The 27,270-nt window shown below is 44.0% G+C and overlaps 1 protein-coding gene across 2 annotated transcripts in view; it reads right to left on the reverse strand.

Moving 5' to 3' along the window:
* Positions 1–22,478, reverse strand: part of ANKEF1 (ankyrin repeat and EF-hand domain containing 1) — a 36,854-nt gene extending 14,376 nt beyond the window's left edge. The window contains exons 1-6 of one of the 2 annotated variants that reach the window (XM_005287408.4): positions 22,361–22,478; positions 15,612–15,999; positions 14,753–14,952; positions 11,339–11,488; positions 8,635–8,758; positions 6,894–7,713 (exon numbers count right to left, since the gene is read on the reverse strand). In XM_005287408.4, the coding sequence (XP_005287465.1) occupies positions 6,894–7,713; positions 8,635–8,758; positions 11,339–11,488; positions 14,753–14,952; positions 15,612–15,957 (1,640 nt within the window). In that variant the 5' untranslated portion in view covers positions 15,958–15,999; positions 22,361–22,478. Of the gene's footprint in view, positions 1–6,893; positions 7,714–8,634; positions 8,759–11,338; positions 11,489–14,752; positions 14,953–15,611; positions 16,000–21,547; positions 21,680–22,360 lie in introns of those variants that run through there. The other variant, XM_042846902.2, reaches the window with a different exon arrangement.
* Between the last annotated feature and the right edge of the window lie 4,792 nt (positions 22,479–27,270).

Here is a 27,270-nt window from a genome sequence, read left to right on the forward strand (position 1 = left end):
GGGGGTCAGGATCCCTCAGGGGGTCATGAGGTTATTACATGGGGGGTCAAAAGATTTCAGCCTCCACCCCAAACCCCACTTTGCCTCCAGCATTTATAAAGGTGTCAAATATATTTTAAAAGTGTTTTTCATTTATAAGAGGGTTCACACTCAGATGCTTGCTATGTGAAAGGGGTCACCAGTACAAAAGTTTGAGAACCACTGCTTCAGAGGGAATGAACAGAATAGGGCAATTATCGAGTGATCCATCCCCTGTCATTTAATCCCAGATTCAAACCATTTCACCTCTAGGGACACCCAGAGCATGGGGTTATGTCCCTGACCATCTTGGCTAATAGCCATTGATGGATCTGTCCTCCATGAACTTCTCTAATAAAGAGGGACTGTGTACATATAAAGATGAATACACCTGCTGAATCTAAATTGATTGTTTCACAATTCCAGGTCCAGTAAACATTAAATGCATGAAACATAAAAAGCCTTTTCGTGGGTTTTCAACTCACTGTCATACAGCTTTGAAATATTTTAAAATACCTGATGTGGCTTATCGTGGAACTGAATGAATTTGGGCAGTTTGTATGGCTGATGACCACTTAACTAACCAAGAGCAACAAAAATGATTAAAGGTCCAGAAAACATGACCTATGAGGGAAGATTAAAAGAAATTGGGTTTGTTTAGGCTGGAGAAGAGAAGACTAAGAGGGGACACGATAACTGTTTTCAAGTACATAAAAGGTTGCTACAAGGAGGAGGGAGAAAAATTGTTCTTCTTAACCTTTGAGGATAGGACAAGAAGCAATGGGCTTAGATTGCAGCAAAGGAGGTTTAGGTTGGACACTAGGAAAAGCATCCTAACTATCAGGGTGCTTAAGCACTGGAATAAATTGCCTAGGGAGGTTGTGGAATCTCCATCATTGGAGATTTTTAAGAGCAGATTAGACGAACATGTGTCAGGGATGGTCTAGATAATACTTAGCCCTGCCATAAGCGTAGGGGATTGGACTAGATGACCTCTCGAGCTCCCTTCCAGTCCTAAGATTCCCATTTTGGAACAGCTGTACGGTGCCTACTCACATTACTGTGAGAATGCTTCCATAAGGAGGGGAACAATAGGGTTGTCAATGATTCATGACACTAATCAAACATGTCGCTTTTATAGTGCTGCTACCACTGTCCTTTGGCTTCCATTTGGACCACTTGGACCACCATTTCTAACCCTTATGGCTGTGTTTTACATTCTTTAACAAAAGCTCAGCATTCTTAGATTCTTTTTACCAGAACAATTCCGGTTGATTGTCACTTGAAAATCTGCCCTGAGTTAAGGGACTGCATGGTGCTCTGCTTCTTCAGAAGCAATGATCCAGGGGACAGGAGTCTGCCACTGAGCTAGACTAAGAGTTTACTTTTCTCATGTGAGTTGACTCAGTTGTGTTGGCTCATTCCGGGAGGCAGAGCCGCAGCCTCTTCCTGTCCCTCAGGGGCCTGCCTCCCTGTACAGGAAGGGGCGTAGTAGCCCTACAAAGAAAGGTTGCTCTCTCCACAGCATCCAGGATAGTGAGTAGGCACTTCACACTCCTGTACGGGCATACAGGGCAAGCAGTGATCTTGCCCCTAATGGAAGAGGAAGAGGAGATGAGATCGGCACTTGCAGTGGGGGTGGGATTCCCAGCTTGAGGAGACATATTCGTGCTAGCTCTGATCAAGCGAGCACGTTAAAAAAACAGAACGTAGGCATGGCAGCATGACTGGCAGGAGGGGCTGGCCACCCCACGTACATACCCAGCTGAGACCCTAGGTATGTACTTGGGACAGCTAGCCCCTCCCACCGCTTGCGCTGCCATGGTGACACACTATTTTTAAGCACGCTCGCTAGCGCATGTCTCTGCAAGCTGGAAATCACACCCCCAGCTCCAAGTGTAGACGTACTTGGAGAGGTAGAACGGGAGCTTGAGCTGTGGGTAGGAGAAGAAAGAAGTGTGTGAGGGGAGGAGGGAGGGAGGGAGTATGCGTTAAACACAGATCTTACTTCCATTGAAGCCCAGGGTAAAATTTCCATTCAATTCCAAAAGGAGCTGGATCAGGGCCTAAACTGAAGCAGGTCTAAGGGCATGTCTTCACAGCACAGTTAGCTCACGTGATCATTCAAGGGTTACTCTTTCCTCAACTCCCATCCACTCGCAAAAATCTCCTGGTCAAGTTAAATGGTGCTTTAAACCCTAGGATGAGTAACTTACAGTAACTCATCGCCCGATAATCCAATCACACTGTGTAACTCCAGTGTTGTTTTGCAGTGTGATCGCGCTCACTGGGGCCTGGTTACCTCTAGTACAGTAACTTGAGCTAACTGATGCAGTGAAGACAAGCCACACTAGATGTGAGGCAGAAACCCTTCCAGGTACTATCTCTAAATTCCAGTTACATCATTTATTTCAGTTCCCCTCCCAGTTTAACATTTTCATCTCTTCCACAGCCCAAAGAATTACAGCCTATGGACTCCAAATAGGGATGACAGTGAAAGGAGACATGAAAGAGAAGCGCATCCAATTATCAGATCATTTCCTTTGATTTTCTTTAGATTTTTCTCAACCGTTTTTTTTTTTTAAGTCAGTGCACTCGATTTTATTTTGAACTAGTTACATCCTAAAAGGGATGTGGCCAAGTAATTTACTACCTAGATTTCACAGTACTTTAATGTATTCTAGAATCAAATAATATTCATGTTTGCTTTTAACACTAAACAGACTCTCTCTGATTATAAATTGCCAGACCTCTGGCATAAATCAGTGTAGCACCACTGAAACTAGAGTATCTATGCTGATTTATACAAGCTGATGATCCATCACTGCATGCCTCTACAGCTTTAGGTTAGAAAATTACAGTATTTCTTTAATTATTCAGAGCTAGAAAGAATCAAGATTGATATTAAAAACTTCACACTGGTGTAATCGGGGGGGGGAGGGGGGGGGAGTGTTTTCAGTATTGTTTATCCAGTTTATCCTACACAGCAGTTCAGCAATGATGGCATGACAGAAGTGAAATGTGCAACTTGAGAGAAAGCATAAGAGTTAAGCTAGCAGAAAGAATAAAAATATTTTATTTTACTACAAAACAGAAATAATCAACGTTGCTGCAATATTGTTGACATAGCTGCTTCATAAAATGTGACCTGAATAGCGATTCTGATTGTGCCTCTACACTTTCTACATCTTATATTCAGACTTTTCCCTCCTTCTTCCATATTCCCTTCTGGCTAATTTCATTTTTTTAATATTTCCCATTCATATTTTTTGCATTTGCTTTTTATTTTACTCACTCTTAATTTTTTTTTTTTTTACTTTTTGGAAATGAAAATTTACATGCAAATAACTGAATTAACAGAAATGCAGTGGTCTGAAGGGCTGTCTCCAGTCCAATGCAATTAGATCCAGGGATGTAGACACCTGTGTGCAAGCCGAAGTTAATGAGGCCCTGCATGCGTGCAGGGGTCCATCCGTGCAGGACTGGGACCCAGTTGATTATGGTACACCTCTCTCAGGTGGAGCTCAGAACAGGAGGGGCCCCATCAGCCACTTCTCCTGGCTTCTCACTTCACCAATGTTCCTTCGCAGTTATCGAAGGGGAGAAAGATGCTCCCTCCTGTTTTCAAACAAGCCACAAGCTCCTCCCACAATCCTCCCCAAGGCTGCTGCCTCTCAGAAGCCCCACTGTGTGGGTTTACAAGGAGTAAAAGACCTTTGAGAAGTTCTTCCCCAAAACCCCCTCACACACACACACACGCCTCAGCTACATCAGCTTCATTGTATCTGGGACTGTCCCATAGAGGTACAATGTGGAAACTGCTGAACTGAAGCCTCCATTAGAACATTAGTCCAGGAGCCCATACCAGATGCTTCACAGAAAGATGCAAGAAACCCCGCCGTTATAAGATGTTTCAGGATACGTTTCTTCCTAACCCACTCTGGCCAAAAGGTGACTTTATGCCCTGAAACACAAGGGTTTGCATTCCATCCACACGTCTTTTAAATTCTTTACTAATGTAGTCCTAGATGGTCTTGTAATCTATATAAATGTCTAATCTTGTTTAAAATCCCGCTGAAATCTTGCTCTCAGTGACATCTTGGCAATAAGTTCCACAGGCTAATCGAGTGTTGTTTGTTTACCAGGTTTAAATTTGCTGGCTTTCAGTGTCATTGGATAACACTTGATCTGGTGTAAGAAAGTGGAGGAGGGGAAGTGCTCAATCATCTCCATAACATTCATTATTTTATGCATCACTATCATTTCCTATTCATCTCCTTTCTGGAGTCAATGAGCCACATGCCTTCCAGTCTCTCTTCATATGCAATATTTTCCATGCCTGCAATTATTCTCTCCATCTGTTCACTGAACCCTCTCTGCTCCTATTTTATCCTTTTAGGGACAAGCTGATGAGATCTGAACAGAGTATTCCAGGGGAGGGCATAACGTTGATTTACACAGGACTTGTATGTTAGCACTGTCTCTTGCTGTATTTTTTTTAATCAAACGGATTTATAAACCTGCTCCAGCAAAACCGTGCAAATAAACCACAGCACGCACTGCCGATTTATGTTCAAACTGCACCATTTTCTAGAACCTTAGATGAACATACAGAACACTTTGTATTCCACTCGATATGGTTTGTTGAAAGACCATGTTATAAAAAGGAGCCCAGTTAGATTCCCATAGCAATATTTTCACCATGTACTGAAATTCTATCTTGCCGAAAGGTGCAAAGCTGACATTTACTATGACACTTTACCTCTGAATTTCCTGTTTTTGTCTGTTTAAAATCCCAAAATTAACATTGCTTTACCATGTTACAAGGTCCAAATGTTAAAGATAAGGGGCAAAACTTATCCTAGCTGTAACTCCATTGAACTCAATGGAGGCTTGATGAAGTCAGTAAAGATTAATTGGCCCAATGAGCATAACCACTAGATCCCAAGAATGCACAGGCTTAAACATGTACGTAACTTTACAAATGTCCCACTAATGTTAGTGGAAGTGCTGAAATGCATTAAATTGCATGAGTTTAAGCCTCTTCAGGATTGGGGCCTGTAGGCAAAAGAGGCCTTACTGGAGCCCTACACACAACTAACAGTAAGAACCAAAGACTGTGAACCAGAGGAAGCCTGGCCCTGGCAAAATTTCAATGCACCAGGTATTAGCTAACACCAAGTAAGCACATTCCAGGCCTGAGAGGATGGTACAGGAACACCCAGAGTTCTCAAGTAATTGCTTGAACACATTCCCAGGAGATGGTTCGGGGACAGACAGACCTCTCGTAAGATATTGAGGGAATGACAGGATAATGGATGAGGATGTTTTATTAAAACTAGCAGGTGCAAGGTACAAGAAAAGAATGAAAAGCATATGGAATGTAATACGTAACGTCTTTATATCAATGTATAAAAGGAGAAGACATAGGAGGGGCATCTTTGTGCTGGCCTAGGGGATCGGATCCTAGCATCCTGACTGAGCTGGTACCATTGTCACAGGCATACATATAGTGGTGTACCTGTAGCTCCTATGGGGCACTGGAACTGTGCTTTGTCGACAACGAACCTGGCTGAGCGCCTTCAACACTGAACCGAGCCCATGGTCTTTATGAACAACATCGAGGTCTGCTGAGTCAGCAAGCTACTGGTGAAGCTGACAGATACAGGAGCACGTGCCAGCCTCAGCAAGGCTTCACTAACAACAGAGCCTAAGATTGTAAATAACTTAGGGTGACCAGATGTCCCAATTTTATAGGGACATTCCCGATTTGGGGGTCTTTGCCGTCTGGTCACCCTAAAGTAACTGCTCACCCTTGGAAATGGGAATTGCTACATGTAGAGAGTAATGCTAATGTAAATGTCATTGTCTTTAAAATTAAAAAAAAATAAAGGTTTTTTAAAAACCCATCACACTTGTGTGTAGCGATTTTTGCATATAACATAACATACTGCTCTTTTGTTCTCCTCTTTGAACAGACACCCTGTCGTGCTCTGGTATAGCCCTACAGTCATTCAGATAAATGCCTAAGGGAACATCTTCCAAATTACTTTAATGAATCGTTAACTATCATTCAAAATAAAAATCCTACCTTTTATTATGAAGATTTCCCTAGTGTGTCTGCTGACTACACTCTGCTGCAGAACTTTTAAAGTGGTGAATATATTACATAGCAGTGTCTGACTATAGCCTTAAGCCTGATCTACTCAGCCCATGTGTCAGCCCGCTGTGGCTGTAGAATAGAAGTAATGCTTTTACGCACCAGTCTCATTCACACCTTTGCCTCTAAAGGCAGTGGGAATCAGGAGATCCCAACTCTGCCACAGACTGCTTGTGTGACCTTGGGCCAGTCACTTAGGCCAAAGCATCCACTAATTTTGAATGCCTCCATTTTTGGAATGCCCAATTCGGGACACGCCAAGGCTGATTTTCAGAGGTGCTGAGCACCTGCAGATCCAATTGACTTCAACTGGATATGTAGGTACCTGGCACTTCTGAAAGACCTAAAACTCAATTAGCAAACACTTCTGAAAGACCTAAAACTCAATTAGCAAACACTTCTGAAAGACCTAAAACTCAATTAGCAAACACTCTGAAAATGTTGGCTTTAGCCAACTTTGAAGATCACCTTTAAGTGCTTCTGTTTCCCCATCTTCAAAAACAAGGATCATAACAACAATACCCTACCTCATGGGCGTTATGAAGCTAAATTCATTACTGCTTGCAATGCTTTGATTGTACAGTGATAAACACTATGCGAATTCTTAAGAATAAAGTTAAATATCTCCAAGTTTTTTTTCTTTTGTGTTTAAGTGACTATCAAATATATACACTGTGCAAAAACAACAAAAACAACCCTCCCCACAAAAACTTACCCCTTCTCTAGAAGATATTTCACGGCATCCATGTTTCCACTTCCACATGCAGCCATCAAAGGAGTTTTATAATATACATCTCTAATGTCCACTGGAACCCCCTCTTCAAATGCTTTTTTCAGTGACACAATGTCTCCTGCTTTAGTAAGATAGTTAATCTTGGTGTAAGTCTTCTCCGGCTCATCAATGTACCACGCAGAGTCATCCTGCAAAGGATGTTCAGGGGGGTGATCCCGATTAAAGCGGTTACCATCCGTCACATTCTGATAGGTCTCAATCATGTACATAGGGGGCCCGCCGTCTATTCGGCGTGGGTACAAGCTCTCTGGAATGACGCAGATGGGCACGGGGATGGAGAACTTGCCTTTCTTGGCTTTTCCTTTCTTCCCTTTCTTCTTTTTGGGTCCAAAAGACGAAATAAGATAAGCTTTTTGCAAGTATTTGGAACCTTTAAAGAACTCTTCAATGTTAATCCCCCCAGCACGAGACTTATCATGTGCCTGGGCAACGGTTTGTATTAGTTCAGCATCCACAAAATCACACTTCTCCTGAATAATTGATGCAAAATCATCTTTGCTTATTGTTCCATCACCTCTGTCCACCACCTCAAATGCCTCACGAAGGGCTGTCTGGTGTTCTAAGGACCAATCATGCAACTTCATCGCCCAGCGTGGATTGTCTTCCTTCGGTCCAGGTTTGGAGATTTTAGCATGGAGTCGTTCAATTTTGCGCAGTTCCTTTGATGCTGCTTTAAAACCACCTTCTTTGGCAGTCATTCTTGGGGTCTTTGTTAGTAGGTTCTTCCATTTAGGATCACAGCCTAAACATACAGAAATCGTTTTACTGAAAAAACAAGATGGTGTATAAACTAGCTGAGTCTTAATTCAGATTTGCTGCAAACTGCTACAGATAATTATTAACAGGGTCTATAATTTTATGCTGTCTGGGATCTACACAGAACTATTAAATTGCACTTTTTAACTAGGGAGTGGGATAGTTATTAAACACAAATACACAAAAACTACACTGAAAGTATTAAAGATTTTACGTAAACCAATAAAAGAAGCCATGAAGAGCAAAGCTAAGGATGAAATACTATTTTTAACTCACCATTCTGTACCCAAGAATTGAAGTTTGGCTATGTGTGGTGCCATTACTTAAAATGTTTGGACCTCATGAACAGAGCATGAACAGATTTTGCAGGTTCATGTGGAAACAGTGAAATTCCAGGTGTGTCACTGACTTTGATTTTAGTTAGTGTGACCACAGCTTCTTTGAGGCCAGATCCAATGCACATGGCGATTAAGGGGAATCATTCCGTTAATTTCAATAGGCTCTGGATCAGTCCCTTTAAGTGATACAATGATTATTTTCCTATGAAATGTAAAAGTTTCAAAAGCAGCTGTGGACACTCACTTCTGAAACCCATCCCAATGCTAATGGAGTATCATTCCCACCTGTGTATGCCTAAATACTTAGCCCAGCGTAGTTTTAAATGACTCAAAGCTATTGAGCATCCACGGCCTCCCTTGAGAATTATTCTACAGGCTCACAGCCACGCAGTTAGGTAAATTTTCCTGACAATCTGTATTTGTCAGTGGATTAAATGCTCATTACAAGTGCAACTGTGACAGTTCTGGAAAGTCAAATCCTCCATTTATAGGGATGTGAAATCCTGTACTTAGCACAGAAGACAAGCAAAGATTTGTATGATCTATGTAAATACACATTTTTTGTTTACCTCTTTGCCCTATAAATTTACAGCAATCCGCAAAACCCCCAGCAGCAGCGTAATGAAGTGGCGTGTTCCCATTCATAGCAATGAGCCCCACATCTCCATTATAAGCTGAAATAATTCTTAGGATCTAGAAAAGCAAAGTCAATGCCATTAAAAACCCTGCACTAAAATGACTCGGATTTGTTGGTTTTTAACAAAAAAATGTTAATAATTAAAATTGGGGCTGTCAATTAATAACAGTTAGAGTGACCAGATGTCCCAACTTTATAGGAACAATCCCGATATTTGGGGCCTTTTCTTAGTCCACGTCTACACTACCTGCCAGATTGGAGGATAGTAATCAATCTATCGGGGATCGATTTATCACGTCTCGTCTAGACGTGATAAATCGATCCCCGAATCAACGCCCATACTCCAGCTCGGCAGGAGGAGTCGACGAGGGAGCCGCAGCGGTTGACTTGCCGCCGTGAGGACGGCCAGGTAAGTCGAACTAAGATACTTCGACTTCAGCTACGCGAATAGAGTAGCTGAAGTTGAATATCTTAGATCGATTCCCCCCACCTAGTGTAGACCAGCCCTTATATACAGGCCTATTACCCCCCCACATCCACTGTCCCGATTTTTCACACTTGCTATCTGGTCACCCTAATCACAGTTAACTCAAGCGATTAGCTCAAAACAGATTAACTCGATTAAAAAATTAATTGTGATTAATCATAGATTTAATCGCACTGTTACACAATAATAGAATACCAATTTAAATTTATTTATTTTTTGTTTCTCTACATTTTCAAATATATTGATTTCAATTACAGTGCAGAATACAAAGTGTACAGTGCTCGCTTTATATTATTATTTTTTATTACAAATATTTGCACTGTAAAAAAGATAAAAAATAGTATTTTTCAATTCACCTCATTCAAGTACAGTAGTGCAATCTCTTTATCATGAAAGTGCAACTTACAAATGTAGATTTTTGTTACATAACTCCACTCAAAAACAAAACAATGTAAAACTTTAGAGCAGGGATAGGCAACCTATGGCACGCGTGCCAAAGGCAGCACGTGAGCTGATTTTCAGTGGCACTCACACTGCCCGGGTCCTGGCCACCGGTCCGGGGGGCTCTGCATTTTAATTTAATTTTAAATGACGCTTTTGAAACATTTTAAAAACCTTATTTACTTTACATACAACAATAGTTTAGTTCTATATTATAGACTTATAGAAAGAGACCTTCTAAAAACGTTAATATGTATTACTGGCACGCGAAACCTTAAATTAGAGTGAATAAATGAAGACTCAGCACACCACTTCTGAAAGGTTGCCGACCCCTGCTTTAGAGTCTACAAGTCAACTCAGTCCTACTTCTTGTTTGTCTCAGTGATTGGCTGAACAAGTTTGTTTACATTTACGGGAGATAATGCTACCCACTTCTTATTTACAGCGTCACCTGAAAGTGAAAACAGGCATTTGCATGGCACTGTTGCAGCCAACGTTGCAAGGTATTTACGTGCCTGATATGCTAAACATTCGTATGCCCCTTCATGCTTCGACTTGTAGACTGCACGATCTTTTGTTTATCTTTTTTACAGTGCAAATATTTGTAATAAAAAATAATAATATAAAGTGAGCACTTCACACTTTGTATTGTGTTGTAACGGAAATCAATATATTTGAATATGTAGAAACACATCCAAAATATTTATAATATATTTAAATTGCTATTCTATTATTGTTTAACAGTGCGATTAAAACGGCGATTAATCGCAATTAATTTTTGTAATCGTTTGACAGCCCTAATTGAAATACTGTGTAATCTATGCCCACACTGTGCAGCTCTCTGTCCCTCTCCACTGATTAATCTACATATAAAAGTTTATGAGGTTGCTACAGTTATGTGATTCCTTAGCCAGGCAGTAGGCGCTTGTGCTTTTAAATCTAGAGTGCCCACGTTCAATCTCTATTACCACCAACCCATCCAAGGCTGCTGTGTTTTAAGAAGCAATTACCTGTGATAGCTAGAACAATACTGCTACAGTAAGTGACCTAGATCCAAACAACATGGTACTAATGGGATGGGCATTGCGTTCAGGCTTCTCTATAGCAGAAATGTAGAGATCTTTGGGGTAGGAATGGCGGGGGGGGGGGGGGGGGAGTTGCTGCTGATCAGTTCCCCCATCTATGTTGAAATTACAGGGGGCAAATCCACAGCTGTCCCGAATAGGGTTACCAGATGTCCCAATTTTATAGGGACAGTCCCGATTTTTGGGTATTTTTCTTATATAAGATCCTATTACCCCCCAACCCCCATCCCGATTTTTCACACTTGCTGTCTGGTCACCCTAGTCCCGAACATGCCTTAGAGACAACAGGGAAGAAAAGAAGTTGCTCCCCCATCACTGGGCATCTACAAGCAACACCCCCTTCATGAGAGACAGCTAGGACACACAGCCTTGTGAGACCCCTCTGCCCTGGTGGGCCCACCCGCATAAGACATAAATAGGAACATGCATTTATAGGTACCTCACAGAAAACGGCTGCAGATTTATAAGAGAAATACCATCATTTCTAAATTCCCTTCGATGGTTTAATAGAAGCCATTCATGAATACTGATTTCTCTGATTAATCAGCAAAGCTGCTTGGCTTGGGGGAAAAAAACAGGCTGGGTAGCTTTGAAGTTAAGTTTCAGTACTATTAACAAGATACCTCAAAAAAGCCTCCCTTGGCGGCAAAATGTGCAGCATTGTGTCTTTCGTTGTCAAAGACGTTAACATCTCCTCCTCTTTCAAGTATGCCACGCACCACCTCTATCACGCCTTCCCTTGCCGCTTCCATTAAGGCAGTGCGACCAGTAGCCTGCAAATTCAACAGCTTTTTATGTTCGTTTTCGTGTTCGACAGCACAAGCCAGTGTCACAAGGGGATGGAAGAACTGAAGGCCTCCTTTATGCAGCATAAAGAAGCAAAGAAGGGTGGGTGCAAGCCCAATAATTTCAAAAGTCTTCTGCAGATCACCTTTAAGAACCTAATCCTACAGTCTTTAAAACACGTGAGCAGTCCCACTGTCTTCTCTTGAGTAAAAGCTATAGGATCAAGCCACCTAAGCCCAATCCTACAAACAACTACACAAGTAGTTTTACTCAAGTGAGTAGTCCCTATGAAGTCAATGTGCCGACTCACTTGAGGAAAATTACGCAGAGGCATGTTTGTGGGATCAGCCCCTAGATATTCAGAAAAGCTCAGCTCAGCCATTTTGGGTACTTCAACGAAGTGCTCCTCACCCAGCAACTGACATTGTTCTCATACACTCAAAGGGCTTGTTGGATCTTGCTTAGGAGTTCCACAGCTGTGGATACAGACTTAAAACAGAGTACCATTGTTTTTCCATGTCACAGATGACCTAGAGAGGGACACGGGACCATAGGCTCCTTCAGTCCAGTGGTTCTCAACCAGGGGTATGTATATCCCTGGGGGTACGCAAAGGTCTTCCAGGGGATACGTCAACTTAGCTAGACATTTGCTTAGTTTTAGAACAGGCTACATAAAAAGCACTAGGGAAGTCAGTACAAACTACAATTTCATACAGACAATGGCTTGTTTATACTGCTCTATAGACTACAGCCTGAAATGGAAGTACAATATTTATATTCCAATTGATTTGTTTTATAATGATATGGTAAAAATGAGAAAGTCAGCAATTTTTCAGTAATAGTGAGCTATGCCATTTGTATTTTTATGTCTGATTTTGTAAGCAAGCAGTTTTTAAGTGAGGTGGAACTTGGGGGTACGCAAGACAAATCCGACTCCTGGAAGGGGGACAGTAATCTGGAAAGGTTGAGAGCAACTGTTCTAGCCAACACCAAGAACTTTTTGCAAAATGTGCCTGAGAACCACTTGTGCTAGATGTGCCCATGTGGTAAGATGGACCTGCAAGGGAAGACTGATTCAGTGCACCAGTTCTGTCAAGGAGGAGGTGGTTTATTAGAAGATGGCAGGGTTTGGGGAATTCCACCAGTATTCTTATATTCCCAAGCAAAACTAGCATATGCTAGTACAAACATCAAATTTATGCATGACATTTGTACACATTTTGTTACAACAGAATATACACTCTTAGGAATGTCGAGCTTTAGGTGACCCAGAGACCTTTCCTTATGCATAGCATATCTTCTTAGAGAGTCAGTGACACACGCTCTGCCCCTTACTTGCTACGGCAGACCCACATGTTGGAGTGTGGCTTTATGCTGGAATTCCAGTAAGATAACCACAGGATAGGGCTGTACATGACGGGTTTATTGATGCATAGGGCTATGCACTAATCCAAGTGTGTACTGCAGAATTACTTGGATCGCTACCTTTCTGCATAGCTGCCTGCGCATTTTGTCTCTTTCAAATGTGTTTATGTGAAAGGGAAATATAGTCTAGAATTATTAAGACCTTGTGCTGTTGTTCTTTACACCCCAGAGGCTGGCACATTTCAGTGGAGTCATATGTATACATTTTGTGAAGCACTCTAATATAAGAGATGCTCCAGTCAGGTAAAGTATTATTAGCTGACCAGAGGTGGAGGAAATAGAATCTCCTTCCCCTGGGCATCACCCCGGACATGCAAGCCAGGCAGTGCGACTCTCTTCCTTTGAAAATTATTCTGTACAAGCTGGGGCCAGACGGCGAGTCACAGTGAATAGGAAACTATTTGTCCTAGGGAGTGGTAAAGATACTGACTGAGCAGAAAATAATTCCCTACGGCTAAGCTCCGGTATTAAAATGTTCCTCATTGCCTATCACTGTTAGGAGAAGGTGCCAGGGATTCTTTTGTGTTATTAAAAAAAATCATTAAATTTTGCACTGCTTTTTGACCCAAAATAAAAACAAGCAGATTAACTCAATAGTTAATAAGTAAAGAAATTTGATTGTTCATCCGTTATTCTGGTCTATTTCAAAGGGTATATTTGGAAGTAGCTGCTGTATTGCTGGCAAGTGGCTGGAGTGATTATGCTTGTGCAAATTCCAGGCAGGCTGAATGTGTCTTGTGGGGCTCAGAGAGTTTACTGTGGAGAAATGCTATTAAGATTTTTTTTGGGGGGGGGAGAGGGGAGGGGAGGGGAGGGGAGAAGAGAGGCATAGCCAGCAGGTCCCTGTTACAGCTTCAATCCACCAGCTGGTACTAAGGGAGAGCAGGGCAATATCTCTAAGCCATTCCCTATGGAGTGTCTTGCACCATTTGTGGTACTAACACTCTGCTTTCTTTGCACGCTGGGGCTCATATCACCCACAAACAGTAAAGCCATTCCAATTGGAGGCCCCCACACCTTAATAAAGAGGGGCAGCTGGAAGGGCACTCTCTGTGAGTGGCTTTGGCACTCACTTCCCCCTCTTGGGCTGAAATAGCCTGAGTCTCTTGACCTTTAATGCATGGTCATCTTGGGAGACAAAAATGCGGTGAGGGACGGTGTTTGTGGGCACATGAGGAATGTCTGGACTGGTTGACTTTAACTAGAGGGATGAGGATAAGCTCCTGGATTTGTGGTTACCTGAAACATATGGAACGTTGAGCACTGGTCTGGCTTTTTTAAAATGTCTCATTGTACTGGATAAACAAATAAATGACCTGGATTATGGCTGCCCCTTGCAAACCTGTGCAGATGGAAAGGAGGGTAAAGGATACGGTTTCTTGTAACATCTCACTGCCTTGGTTCTCATGCAGGGCCGGCCACATTATGTTTCTAATTTTATTGAATATAATTTCAACATTTAAAACAATAGACCAGATCCCTCGGCCAGTGTAATGGACCCAGCTTCACTGAAGTCAACGGGCAATAGCACTTCACACCATTTGGGGAGATGACCTGGTTGTTTTTACACATATAAATAATTGGATCACAACCTACCAAAATCCAAAACAGGAGATAAATGATCCAGGTGTGGGACCTCAGTAAAATAAAACAAGAATGATGGAGAGGTGCTATCAGTGGCAGTCATCTGTGCATTGCCCAGAAGTTAACCACCTGATGTGTCTCATTATTATTTCAATTTAAAGATTTATGGTCATATATTGTAGTGGTCTTACAACTGCATTACAATAGTATGTATACGTATTTAATTATAGGAATATTCCTACTAGGTTTATCGCATTGGGGTCTGCTCCTCTTTCCAAAAATTTCAGACATATTTCCTTAATCTCGTGTGCTTGTTCACAGGCTTGTAGGAATACTGGCTTCCCATCAATAGTACAGTTGTTAACATCTGCGCCGTTTTCTAAAGCAATCTGAACGCAGCGGCAGTGCCGTTTCGTAGGTAAAATACAGTAAAACAAAATGCCTGGAACAAAAAACAAAATGGTTGTTAAGCAACGAACGGTAATGGGCTGAATCAAATAGTAGGAAAGGCCCTGATTCAGGAACCTGATCTGCACAGACAGACCCCTTGAACCAGTATAGAGACCCATTCATTTCTCAGGCATACGGGTCTGTCCATTTGAATCAGATTACGGGATGAAGACTTTAGAAATGAACACATGAAATGATATTTGGGATTTCAATGGGACCACTTGTGGAGAAAGCAATATTCAATGAGAGTGAGGGTATCAGAATCTGACCCTTAATAGTTAGGCACATATAAAACTAACTATTGGAGAGAGCTACAACCTAAATGCCTGATCCAGTAAAAATGTCTTCACTTTCAACACCACAAAAGCTCTTAAGAAAAATGGCTTTGTTGGGTTGTATGTGTAGTCAACACCCACCCTGGGTGGAATCTTTGGATGTTCAGTACCAAGCCACAGACCTTTGCTACATGAGCCAAAGAACAGTCCTGCAGCAGAAGACTCTTACCCGCTATGTTGACCAGCCACTAGAGGGGGACAAAACACACATAGCGAGCACATGATATGCGGTGAGAAAGCAGGATTGCAATTTGTGTTGATTCTGGCTTCAAAGATGGTTTTTCTGTCTAATATGATTAAGCGGGACTCTTTTTACCTTTTCCTTCATTATCAACCATGGTCATGTCTGCCTCGGCCTTTGCTAGTTTATCCAAGGCTAAGTCATGTCCTAGCTCGGCGGCTTTCATTGCAGGAGTGCGTCCCATTCGGTCTTGAACATCTGGATGAGCTCCTTGCTCCAGCAGGAAGTTGCACATGTCTATGTCATTTGCGATGCACGCCAAATGAAGGGCACTATCTCCATCGACAGGCTCTGTGAAATTAATGAGTTCTGGGAATCCAAGTTTGGTCAGCTTCTCGATCTGCCTCTTGTCTTTCTGGCGAACACATTGGAGAACTTTATAGATCTGCAAATTTTCAAGTCTTTTGTCTGTCAAAGACATCCTTGATCAACTGAAGCTAATCTTCTTCAAAGGGAATGCTTTCTGGGCAAAAAAACACAAAAAAACAGGTGTGAAGTTATTCTCCTTACAAGCCATAATGGGTTTTGATCCAAATCACGTTTAGGTCAATTAAAGTTTTTCATTTTGACTTCAGAGGCCTCTGAGCAGCCTCATTATTCTTGATTTTATATGTGCATATGCATACAGGTATATATTATATACACACCTCTGTATAGACACACACAGAGACATGCATGCGCACATAACACTTCGAAAATCATTCGAATCGCAGCCACGGGGAGCTGCAGGGGGGTCGTGCCTGCGGACGCTCAATGGAAACAAAATGTCTTGCGGCCCACCAGTGGATTACCCTGATGGGCCACGTGCCGAAGGTTGCTGACCCTTGTACCAACAATAATTTAAAGAATTACCTTTCCAGAGGATGTGGCTTTCTCCAAACTAAATATCACTAGGAATTAGATTATTATTTATTTATATTTGTATTACCGTAGTACTGAGCAGCCCCAGTCACGGACCAGGACTCCATGGTACTAGGTGCTGTACAAACACGAACAATAAGATATTCCCTGACCCGGAGAGTTTACGATCTAAGTAATAACCTGTTTAGGCAAATGCTTGGATTTAAATGTTAAATTCTATTCTGTGTCGGTTCTTATACCATCCTTGTTACCACAGCATCCACGCACCACTTGATAGCATACTAAGCAAAAAGACTAACGTCAGTCATGTGTGGTTTGTTCTTTCCTCCTCATACATATTGCATCTGATTATTCTGTCAAAGGGAATAAGTGCAGTCTCTTATAACAGACAATCATGAATGTCTTGTATTGATGCGAGCTGCCTCCCAGGGTTCTCACCCCAGAATGAAGAGAACTCAGAGGTGCTCTCCATTCCAGATCACCAGGGAAGCTGTGACCCACAAGGAAGTTCAGCTTGGAATGTTAACAAGTCACTGGGAGCAGAGACTCTACACAGCAAGTCAGCACTGGGGCCTGGCTGCTGGGCGCAAAGGGGTGTGAGCTCTGCAGGGATGGTGTCTGAAGATGCTAAGGGGAACAGGTAATTTTCAGTATGAATTCTTTGCCTGTAGTCCTGTTCCGTTGCCTGTTGGCATATGATGATAGGGAAGACTGGATTCACTTTTTAAAAATCTGCCATGTATTAGTGGAGCCCTTCTTCTCCACCCACCTTGTTGTTGTTGATTTGCATTGCGGTAATGCTTAGAGACTCCGGTCACCCTCCCCTCTCCCCCTGCAAAAAAAAGTGTACAACTGTATTATTTCAAGGCACAATTGTGCCTGGCCTTGTGCTGGTGGCTGGGTGGAGGGAGTGGGTGCACAAAGAGTCCTTCAGCTGCTTTGTGTGTCCCTACCTCTGAGCAACAGCCAGGCACAATCACAGTCCCTGCTCCTTCTTAGTGCTCTGGGGATAGAAGACATCCCAAAATGGACAAGGAAGGGTGGGAAGGTTCCACCCTGGCCAGCATAAATGGCTCCTCACCAAGAGAAGAGCATGCTGTAACACCCAAAGGGATGGTGCAGACTGTGCATTCCCCGTGTGCGCTGGTGAGTTTGGGAGGCACAATCCCGCCAAGAGCTCCCCTCTAGAGCAATGAGACTCCCCATGTGAGCAGCGCCTACTGGCTCTGTGATTAGCTGTGCCCTCATGGAACCATACTGATCTCCCCAAGGGTCTTCAGCAGGGTCAGAACCTTGCTAGCCACAGCTGAGACCTCTGCTACTTGAACTAGTGGAGTAACTGAAAGCAATAATGGGCTGTCATACTGGACGTGGACCAACCACTAGGAAGGGATGAGGCACATTTTGCCAGTGGTTTCACAGATATTTGTTGACAGATTTGGGAAATAATGGGTTCCATTCCAGGCTCTAAAAGGGAGCATGCGCCAATGGTCACAGACCCTTCTGCTCCTCTCTCCTCCACAAAGGCTGATCACTTCTGGGCCCTGTCCCCTTCAGCCTGTCTCTGTCCCAGTCCTGTAATTCCCTCTCAGCTCCTCATCTCAGTCTTCCTCCACCAGCTCCTTGTCCCTGTCTCCCTCTCCCCAGGCTACTCATCTGAATCCCCACAAACCAAAGTTCCTCCTCGCAGGCACACTCTCCCACACCAGGCTCTTCAGCCAAGTCCCAGTCTTTCCTCCACCCCAGCTTCCAGTCCCAGTCTCCCCCCAGGTTTCTTCTTCCTAGTCTCCTTGTCCAATCAGTCTCAGTATCCTACTTCTCCATGCAGCTCCCCCTCTCCCTCCAGGCTTCTCATACGAGTTCAGTCTCCAGCAACTTCTTCCTTCTCCATGCTCCCTGGGAGTATGAACAGCACAGGAAAAAGACTCCCTGCTTTCAGTTCTAGTGCCCAACCTCCTGCAAATGCAAGGAAAGTCCTGCTTGGCCTCTGCATCCCTAGGGTGGAGCATGTCCCAGTGCAGATTAAACCTTCAGAGAACTTAACTGCCAAACTAACATCACTACTGAGCATGTGCAAACTGATTTTTTAGAGGATTATAATTTGGCCAATTTTAGCAGATTTTCACAACCGCCTCAGAAGGCACACCCCTGACACTAGCACAACGTCCCTGACAAATTTCAAATCCCTGCTCCAAAGCATGGAGGAGTTGGACTTTCTCGTGAAAATGGTTGTACAATTTTTTTTTTTAAATGGGGAAAAAAACAACATTTTCCCCTAAACTCATTCTTGGAAATCCCTGAACCATTTTTGCTGAAACTTTTCTAAATAATTCAGTTTCAGACAAACACTCAGCATGGAAAATTCCAGCCCAAGCAGTTACAGTTTGTCAAAGTTATAAACAACTGAAAACAGGGTACAAAAATGGGAAGTGTCAGGGAACGTTAAAACATGGGTGATGTTACCAACACCAACTCTAATTCTGTGCAATTTGCAACTATACTGGTATTGATTTTTTAAAAATATTGTTCAGCATCTTGCTAGTCTGTGTTGTTAAGCAAATATTAGGAACTGAACTCATTACATAGTTTTAATCGGTTTTACCTGTGACATATTATTCTTTGTTGGGAGGAAGGACTGATGGCATAGCCTTGAGGCAGGTACACTCTGGCAAACATCTCACATAGCTATGCCAATAAACCTAAATCCAAATCTGTAACACTTCTGTCTCTCTTGAAAAACAATGAGGGAGACACTAGCTAATGGTGCCAGATTCCATCATGGTTTTGTGATGGACTAGGCTGAGAATCAAAAAACATTTTAATTTCAGTTTAATTATTTTTCCAGTGCACCCATTAGTAGGAAGATCCTTTTAAGCAGATTCCTGTTTCGTCCTGGAACTTGCCAAACTAGCTAGATGCACAAGGGGAAGCTTTTCAAGGGCACACAAGTGTGAGAGATGATGTCCAACTCCCCCATTCACTGACTTTCCATGGAAGCTGGGGGCCTAATTGCCCCTTATGCCCTTGAAAATCTCCCCCACTGTGTTTCTCAAAGGCCATTATCAACTATAAAAATATCACACCGCTGCCTGATTTTTTCCCCAGTTATTGTTACCAGTAACACCTAAGGCACAAACCTGCAAACACCTACATACGCACTTTGTTTTACTCACAAACATAGTCTCAAGGATTACAATAAGTCTTTGCTAGAGCAAGGCTTTAAGAGTTGAGAAAAATGTTTTTTCCTCTGTTTGTTTAGTGTGTGCATGTGTCAGCACTTTGTGTATATTCTTGGCTCCTTGCCCATTGTTTGTGTGGGAGACACACCCAGCAACAACAACAACAAGAAACACACACAAACAAAAAGAACCCTGAAAAATGTAAAACCACAAAAATTGGCAGAGAAATTCAGGGACATGTGCAGTCACTGAAACTACTACTTTTACTCCTTTTTTAAAAGCTAAATTTCAAGTTGACAATGTCCCTTTTAACAATGACTGTTCACAAATCAGTAAACAAAGTTATCACCAACTTTGTATTTTAAAAAAATAGGCATTTTAAAATTTCTAATTCTAATACTGACAGTGTATCTAAACATGAGCCTTATAGTATGACATAAAAGAACTTAATATGGTAACAGTACCCCATGTGTTTATTGCTTTATACAAATAAAAACTCCATTTGACTCATGTTTAATGGGAGATGAGCAACAAAGTCTGATGAAAATTTATCCCAGTACAGTGAATAACTACAAGGCTACAGTCAGGGCTGGTGCAACCATTTAGGCGACCTAGGTGGTCACCTAGGGCGCTAGGATTTGGGGGGGGGGGGCGCCATTTTCTTTAGCAGCGACCGCAGCGGCCGGATCTTCGGCCGCCCCGGTCGCCGCCGGCATTTAGGCGGAGGGAGCTGGGGCAGTGGAGTGCGGGGAGGGCCGCCTGCAGCAAGGGGCGGCGGGGGCGGCACGCAGGGGAACTCCCCTTGTGACGTGCTGGGGCAGGGGAGGGGGACCCAGCGCCAATCACCTTAGGCTCCGCAAGCCTAGGAGGCGGGAGAAGTGAAGCAGCGACGGTGTGCTCGGGGAGGAGGTGGGGCAGGGTGAGCTGGGGCGGGGGGGGGTGCCTCAGGGTGGGGAGCTGCCGCAGGGGGGCGCCTCAGGGCAGGGGCTCAGGGATGGGGGGGGACGGGGCGGCGCAAGGTGGAAGTTTCACCTAGGGCTCGAAACATCCTTCCACCAGCCCTGGCTACAGTTAAGGCTCAGATGGATATCCCCTTGCCTTTTATTTTTAACTTGTATGCCACTTCTCAAAAAATGTTCTGTTTGGACAGAGATATACTGTATAGCGGAGAAGCAAATGGACACTGCAGGGACTTCACGCCTGACTCATGCACCCATCTAGAAAATTACAAGTCAGCTCCAGTGTCTGTTTTTAATTTGTAATTGCTAAATCTCCCATTCCTGTTCTGAGCGCCTCATGGGTGGGCCTCCATGGAAGGTAGCAGGGTTCCACACTGGTGCACGTATCTGCCCATGCAGATCCATTGCACGACTGGGGTGTAAGGGCCAATCCTGAGCCCCACATGGGGAGACCTGGGGCTAAGCACGCCTGGAAGTTAAAGAGTAGAGGCTTAATGTATCTACTCTTCTGCAACATCTATTAAGATTAATGAAAAATACATTCACACAGTGATGGGATAACATACATTTCCAACTGACATGGTCCTCCCTAACTCTAATGAAGGATAGTTGGAGAACAAACCAGAATTGGCAAAAGATGGGCCAGCCCAGTGGCTTCCCTCCTGCTCAGGCCAGGGTTAAGTGGAGCACATGTGTCAGTATTTGCAGGAGTGCAGGCTTTAGGGACAGCCACGCTGCATTTCCATTGCATGTCTCCTCCTAAAAGAAGTTGGCCAAAGTTCCCAACAGCGATGCACCGGGATCCTTCCCACCCTACCCCTTCACCCACTGCCAAAATGCAGCCACGTCTGCGGGCGGGCCACAGCACTGGCGCTGCACGCCCACTACCCTGGAGAGCACGTTACCCCACTGAAACTCCCCGGGGGGAGTCCTGCCCCACGTGTCCCTGCGCGTGCTCCCGTGTGACGTGTTGGGGCGGGGGAGGGGGACCCAGCACGAGCCCAGGACTCACCTCCCAGGGGGGAGCAGCCGGTCGGGCGGCATGGCTCAGGCGCGCGCGCGCTGGAGGGGCTGCAGCGCGTCCCGGGACAGGCCGCGCGAGGGACGCTGTTAGCCCGCAGCTCCCATAGCAACCAGCAGCCCCGCCCGCCCATGCGTCATAATGCCAGCCTTGCCCCCTCCGCGCCCCGCGCAGGGCGTCCCCGCCTGGCGCGCGCTGCTGCTGCGGGGCGGGCTGAGTCCAGCCTGTGTGGGCAGCTGCGCCCCATCCCCGCTTCCCTGCGCTCCGTTCCGCACCCGCCGGTCCCTCCGCCTCATCCCCCTCTCTGGGCCCCAGTTCCCTGCACCCCCTCGGCTAGTCTGCAGCCGTGCTCCTTGCACCCCTCATCCGCAGCCCTCCGTCCCCTGCACGTCATCCTCGCAATGTGCATGATCCCCAATTCCCTGCACCCTCTCGTCTAGTCTGCAGCCCTGCTCCTTGCACCCCTCATCCGCAGCCCTCCGTCCCCTGCACGTCATCCCCGCAATGTGCATGATCCCCAGTTCCCTGCACCCCCTCGGCTAGTCTGCAGCCCTGCTCCTTGCACCCCTCATCCGCAGCCCTCCGTCCCCTGCACGTCATCCCCGCAATGTGCATGATCCCCAGTTCCCTGCACCCCCTCGGCTAGTCTGCAGCCCTGCTCCTTGCACCCCTCATCCGCAGCCCTCCGTCCCCTGCACGTCATCCCCGCAATGTGCATGCTCCCCAATTCCCTGCTCGAGTTCCCTGCGCCCCCCTCACCCCCTATTCTGCGTTCCTAACTCCGCGTGAAAGATTGGCACTCACCATGGTTTGGGATGTTGCTCCTGTCCTCTCCGCCCTGGAGCAAGGTGGGGCCCAGTTTGCTGCAAAGCTTTAGAAAGTGGGGGTGCGGAGGGAGGGGAAAAAAGAGCAGCATAGCTTTTTGCCCTGTGCGGTCCTGTGGAAAGGAGAGCCCCTTAAGGTATGTGTACATTAAATATAATACAATGTGGTTCTCAGAGTCCTGGAATTCACAATGCAAAATGCACTGCTCTGAGCAACAGGCTTCCCCTAACCCCCACCCCATTCCCGATTTTGATTTGTGCAAGCAAGTTGGGTCTTTACATTGTTTTATTTTTGAGTGCAGTTATTTTTTGCACATAATTCTACATTTCTAAATTCAACTTTCATAATAAAGGAATTGCACTACAGTACTTGTATTAGGTGAACTGAAAAATACTACTTCATTTGTTTCTATGTTTACAGGGCAAATATTTGTAATAAAAATAAATATAAAGTGAGCACTGCGCGCTTTGTATTCTGTGTTGTAATTGAAATCAAATCCATATATTTGAAAATGTAGAAAACATCCAAAATATTTAAATAAATGGTATTCTATTATTGTTTAACAGCACGATTAATTGTGATGAATTTTTTCAATCGCTTGACAGTCCTACTACGTATCAAATATCTTCATCAGAATGGGCAGCGATGCATAGGCGGATCCAGGTCCAAAAGAAGAGATATCCTGATGCCACCAAACAGGATGTCTCCTGTGAGCTCTTCACTGCTTCTCCTAACAGGAATGCCATTTGCATGGTAGCTGCTTCTAGCTAGCACTTGCTTATGGTGGTAATCTGAGTTAGTCAGACTGTAGGCCAATTACTACTTTAGTTCAGCTGATCACTCCTGCTTTGGCAGAGGTACATGCCCCATTGCATTAGGCTGGGGTCACAGTCATTGTGCTTTTGTATGGCAGGACAATATGTAGTCTGCTCATCCATATTGTTGCTGCTCTTGCTGTATTTTTGTGCCCTCCGAAAGCAAGACTTACACTAACATGGGTGGCCAAATTCTATGCTGAGGAACTTTTGCAAATATTTCTTTTTCATTTTTGGTTTTTAAAATAGACAATTCAAGATGGGAAATGCCAACTTGCTTAATTTGAAATGTAATTTAAAGCCAAAATACAGGAGATCCAATTAAGCGCGCACGCACACACACACACACACACAAAAAGAATGAGACCTTCAAATTAATACATTACGGGAACTTTTGAGATTTGTATTCTATTCTAAGTGGGGCATAACCCCCTTTTATAGTGACTGTCTCATTCCCTCAGACCATGCAGTCTGATTGCCCTATATCCTGTCATGCTCTTGAGAATGATGCTGGGGACTCATGATTCTAAGGGGAAAATATCCCTTTTCAGCAGCTGTAGAATACACAATTAGGTATTTCACAGCATCTTTACCCCAAGAGGGAAGTCTGTCTCTGCCTAGACAGTTGCCACTATGACATTAGGAACTCCCCTGACCACACTCCCAAGACAGGACGAGATCAAAATCTTGCATGAGAAACTCTCAACAACATATGCCATGAGGATCGACATACCTGAATAAAAAAAATCATCAGAAAGAATTATACAGGAATTGGAACCTGATGCTGCCAGGCTTGTTGGGGTACCATTAGAAACAACTAAATATCAAGGCTTTAAAATTGAGATACCCATGAAAATGCATTCACAGAAAAATGTCTAAGGAAGTTTCGTTTTAATGACTCACAAAGCTGGATTTGAATGAAAAACCCATGTTTACAGACGAAAACAAATGTTGACATTAAAGAATCATCATGTTTTCCATAACTGCCCCTCCCCTTTCTAATAGGATAGCACCGAATGACATATGAAATATAAAATGGAGAATTATTAATGGCAAGATTAAGAGCTTTGATAGCGATGTTTTTCATGATTTGTAATTCTGTACAGTGAAGAAGTACAGATGAGGTAACACTTAGGCCAAGTCTTTGCTGGCATAAATGTGGCTTTGCCAATTCTTCTTTTACATAGAATTGCAAATCTGCTTAAAATGTTATTGCTGAGAGAACAAAGGTAACATGTTGTGTTGGAAGATGTAAGTAATAGATACACAAATGTGTAATGAGAAATAAAAAACACCCTTTTCCTGGGAAGGCCCTGGGCAGGGTGACACAAAAACAACATGAGCTAGAAACTGCAAACTCATCGGGAAGTATTTAGAAGTTGGGTAACTGAAGCATGTGCATGCATAATATATGAGTTACCTAAAATCCAAACAGTTGACATGCTAAAACCACTTGGATAAAGATTAAGTAATCTGTAATGTGGAAATGTATAAATGACCTAACTGAACATGGGCCCAAACTTGAGAGACACTGGACCAGAAAATGGAAGTATGGGATTGCCGGACCAGGCCAAGAGATCAGAGAGGGTGATGACTATCATGGCAGAATGTGGCAACTTGGACCCATTTACCAATTCTAGCCTGTCTGTTATTATATGTCTGGTATAAATGTATCTCCAGACACTATCAGTGACAATAATTCTGTCAGCAATTGTATAAATAAAGGTGAAAATAGATTAAGCCTAAATTAAATGGACTTGTGACTCCGTTTCCCAACTTTTTACCCCCAACAGGCTCTTCTTAGTTGACAGCTCAGTTTTGGAGATGAGCCAAGTAGGATGTAGGAGGTAAAGAGACTGAAATAAATGGTGCAAAGCCTTGACTATGCCACAAAGATCTGTGACTGGAAAAAACCAGCTTCCATAAATGGAGGGATCAATCAGCCCGAGGAGGTGAAGAACTTGGGATCAAGACACAGGAAAAATCAGATCCCGATCTACTTCGATCTCGCTGAACTGCCATTGAGGTAGCGCTCAATGGAGCAGGCAAAGCTGCTGTATGCTACCTTTGTGCTCATCTGACCTGCAGAGCTAGGAAGAGCCATTTTAACCCAGGTCATAAGTCAGGGCAGCCTCAAAGCTGCTCTAACCTGCACTAATTTGTAACAACTCCCAAAGGTCTGTTAAGCTGTCCAGGAATCACTAGAGTTCTGCACACTTTAGCCACACCCCCTTCCTCCCAGCACACCTCTTTACACTACGGGGGGCCAGGAGAGATTTGTGTAAAGCGGGATGTGCCAGCTGGGGACTTCCCCACTCCAGGTGAATTTTCAGCTGCCCCATTTAGGGCAGTTTACAGCCCCGTTGGTACTGCTGGAGGGACACAAAGGGCCGAACCAAAGGCTACGATCTGCCCTTGACTGTGGTCAACAAAAGGAAAACTGCAACGGATGGAGCAAACTCAAGTGTTCTCCAAAGAGTTACACCAGGAATGAATTTGATCCATCGACGGACCAGGATGCAGGAAGTATCATTTTGTTCAGTACATAACAGCAGATTCTGATAGTTAGATGATCAGAAATAAATGAAGTTTTAGTTCCTAAACAGCACTATGTCAATAAAATATTAATTTGTAAGAAGGGAATCCTGTTTTATCCATGCTAAGTGTTAACCTCAATGACTCAGATAGCATCCGTGCCTCATATTATGGCGGGCAAAGCTCCCATTACCAATATGCTCACTTTGCACAGCAGCAGGAGGAGCTAATTACTCATGAAAAGATTTTGCTGCAGAACAGCTGCTTGGAATTTAAATATAAGAGCTTTTGAGTGTTTTGTTCAGGGCTGGTGAAAGGCACCAGGCTGACAGCAACTGGAGAAGTTCTCTCTACAAGACAGGAGCAGCACACTGCTAGCAGTCTCAATATACCAGCATGCTGCATTTGTATAGTGACTTTCATCCATGGATCCCAAAGCACTAGAACTATGAAGGTGGCATTGTATATTGTCAGAAATATTATGCAGATGGGGGAAACCGAGGCACGAAGAGTGGTATTCTGGCCATATTGACCTCAGTGGGAGCTGGTTTGGAGCCTAGTATGATTTTCATTGGTATTACTTGCTGTTCTGTATTACACTGAGCATGTTTGTGACTTAAACCTGTTGCTCCTCCAATCATTATCTTCCCAAGGTTAATTGCTACTATACTCTTTCATCTAGTTCCATGTTCCTGCAAGAGTCTTCCTTTTGTTGTATGCTCTTCTCCATACCAGCTTGCAAGCCTGATGCATAGTGCAAAGACACAAGCCTAGCGTGTGGCTAATTGTAATGTCCATCTGGGTCATAAATCATGTTAAAATCAGCCACATGTTACCTTGCAGGAGCGTGAGATCACTTTAGCCTGGCTAATGAATGTATTAGTCTTGGTAGAGTTAAATAGCACATTGTGCTTAGCCCACACCTGGCACTGTAGGGATGGAGGAGCTCCTGCACGTCTGAGCACTACCCATATCACTCCTCCAGACTCACGAGGGAGCAGAGAACCTCACAGGAGCAAATGAGTGGGGATTGGGTAGGGAAGGGCAGGTCTGGACCGAGCCCTATCTCCTCCCCGTCACAACCTGGCCACTGGAGCTGGATGGGTGTATAGGGTTGGGGAAACATCATAAAGGGGTGTCTCAAATTACTGCCTCTCTTCTAGTCAACCCCAAATGAATTTTGTTCTGGTTTTGTTGTTTCACCAAGAGAGGGGGGAAAAAATAATTTGGGGTCAATCTAAAACAATGTCTCGTTTCAATGTCTCGCTCCAGCCGGGGAACAGAAAAATCAATTATTCACACAGCTCTACTTGCCCCCTAACTTGCTAAGTACAAATGTCGGGCCCTGCCTTACATTCTTTGCCCACCCAAAGCTCCCACTCGCTTCAGCAGGAGCTCTGGATGCACAAAAGAGAGAGGATCAGAATTTTAAAGTGCTGTGGGAGGCTCCGCACTTTAACCCTTTAAGGTTACTTTAGTGTATCCCAAGGGTAGGCAACCTATGGCATGGGTGCCGAAGGCGGCACGCGAGCTGATTTT

This window comes from Chrysemys picta, chromosome 3 (genome assembly GCF_011386835.1).
Source record: "Chrysemys picta bellii isolate R12L10 chromosome 3, ASM1138683v2, whole genome shotgun sequence".
NCBI lineage: Eukaryota > Metazoa > Chordata > Testudines > Emydidae > Chrysemys > Chrysemys picta.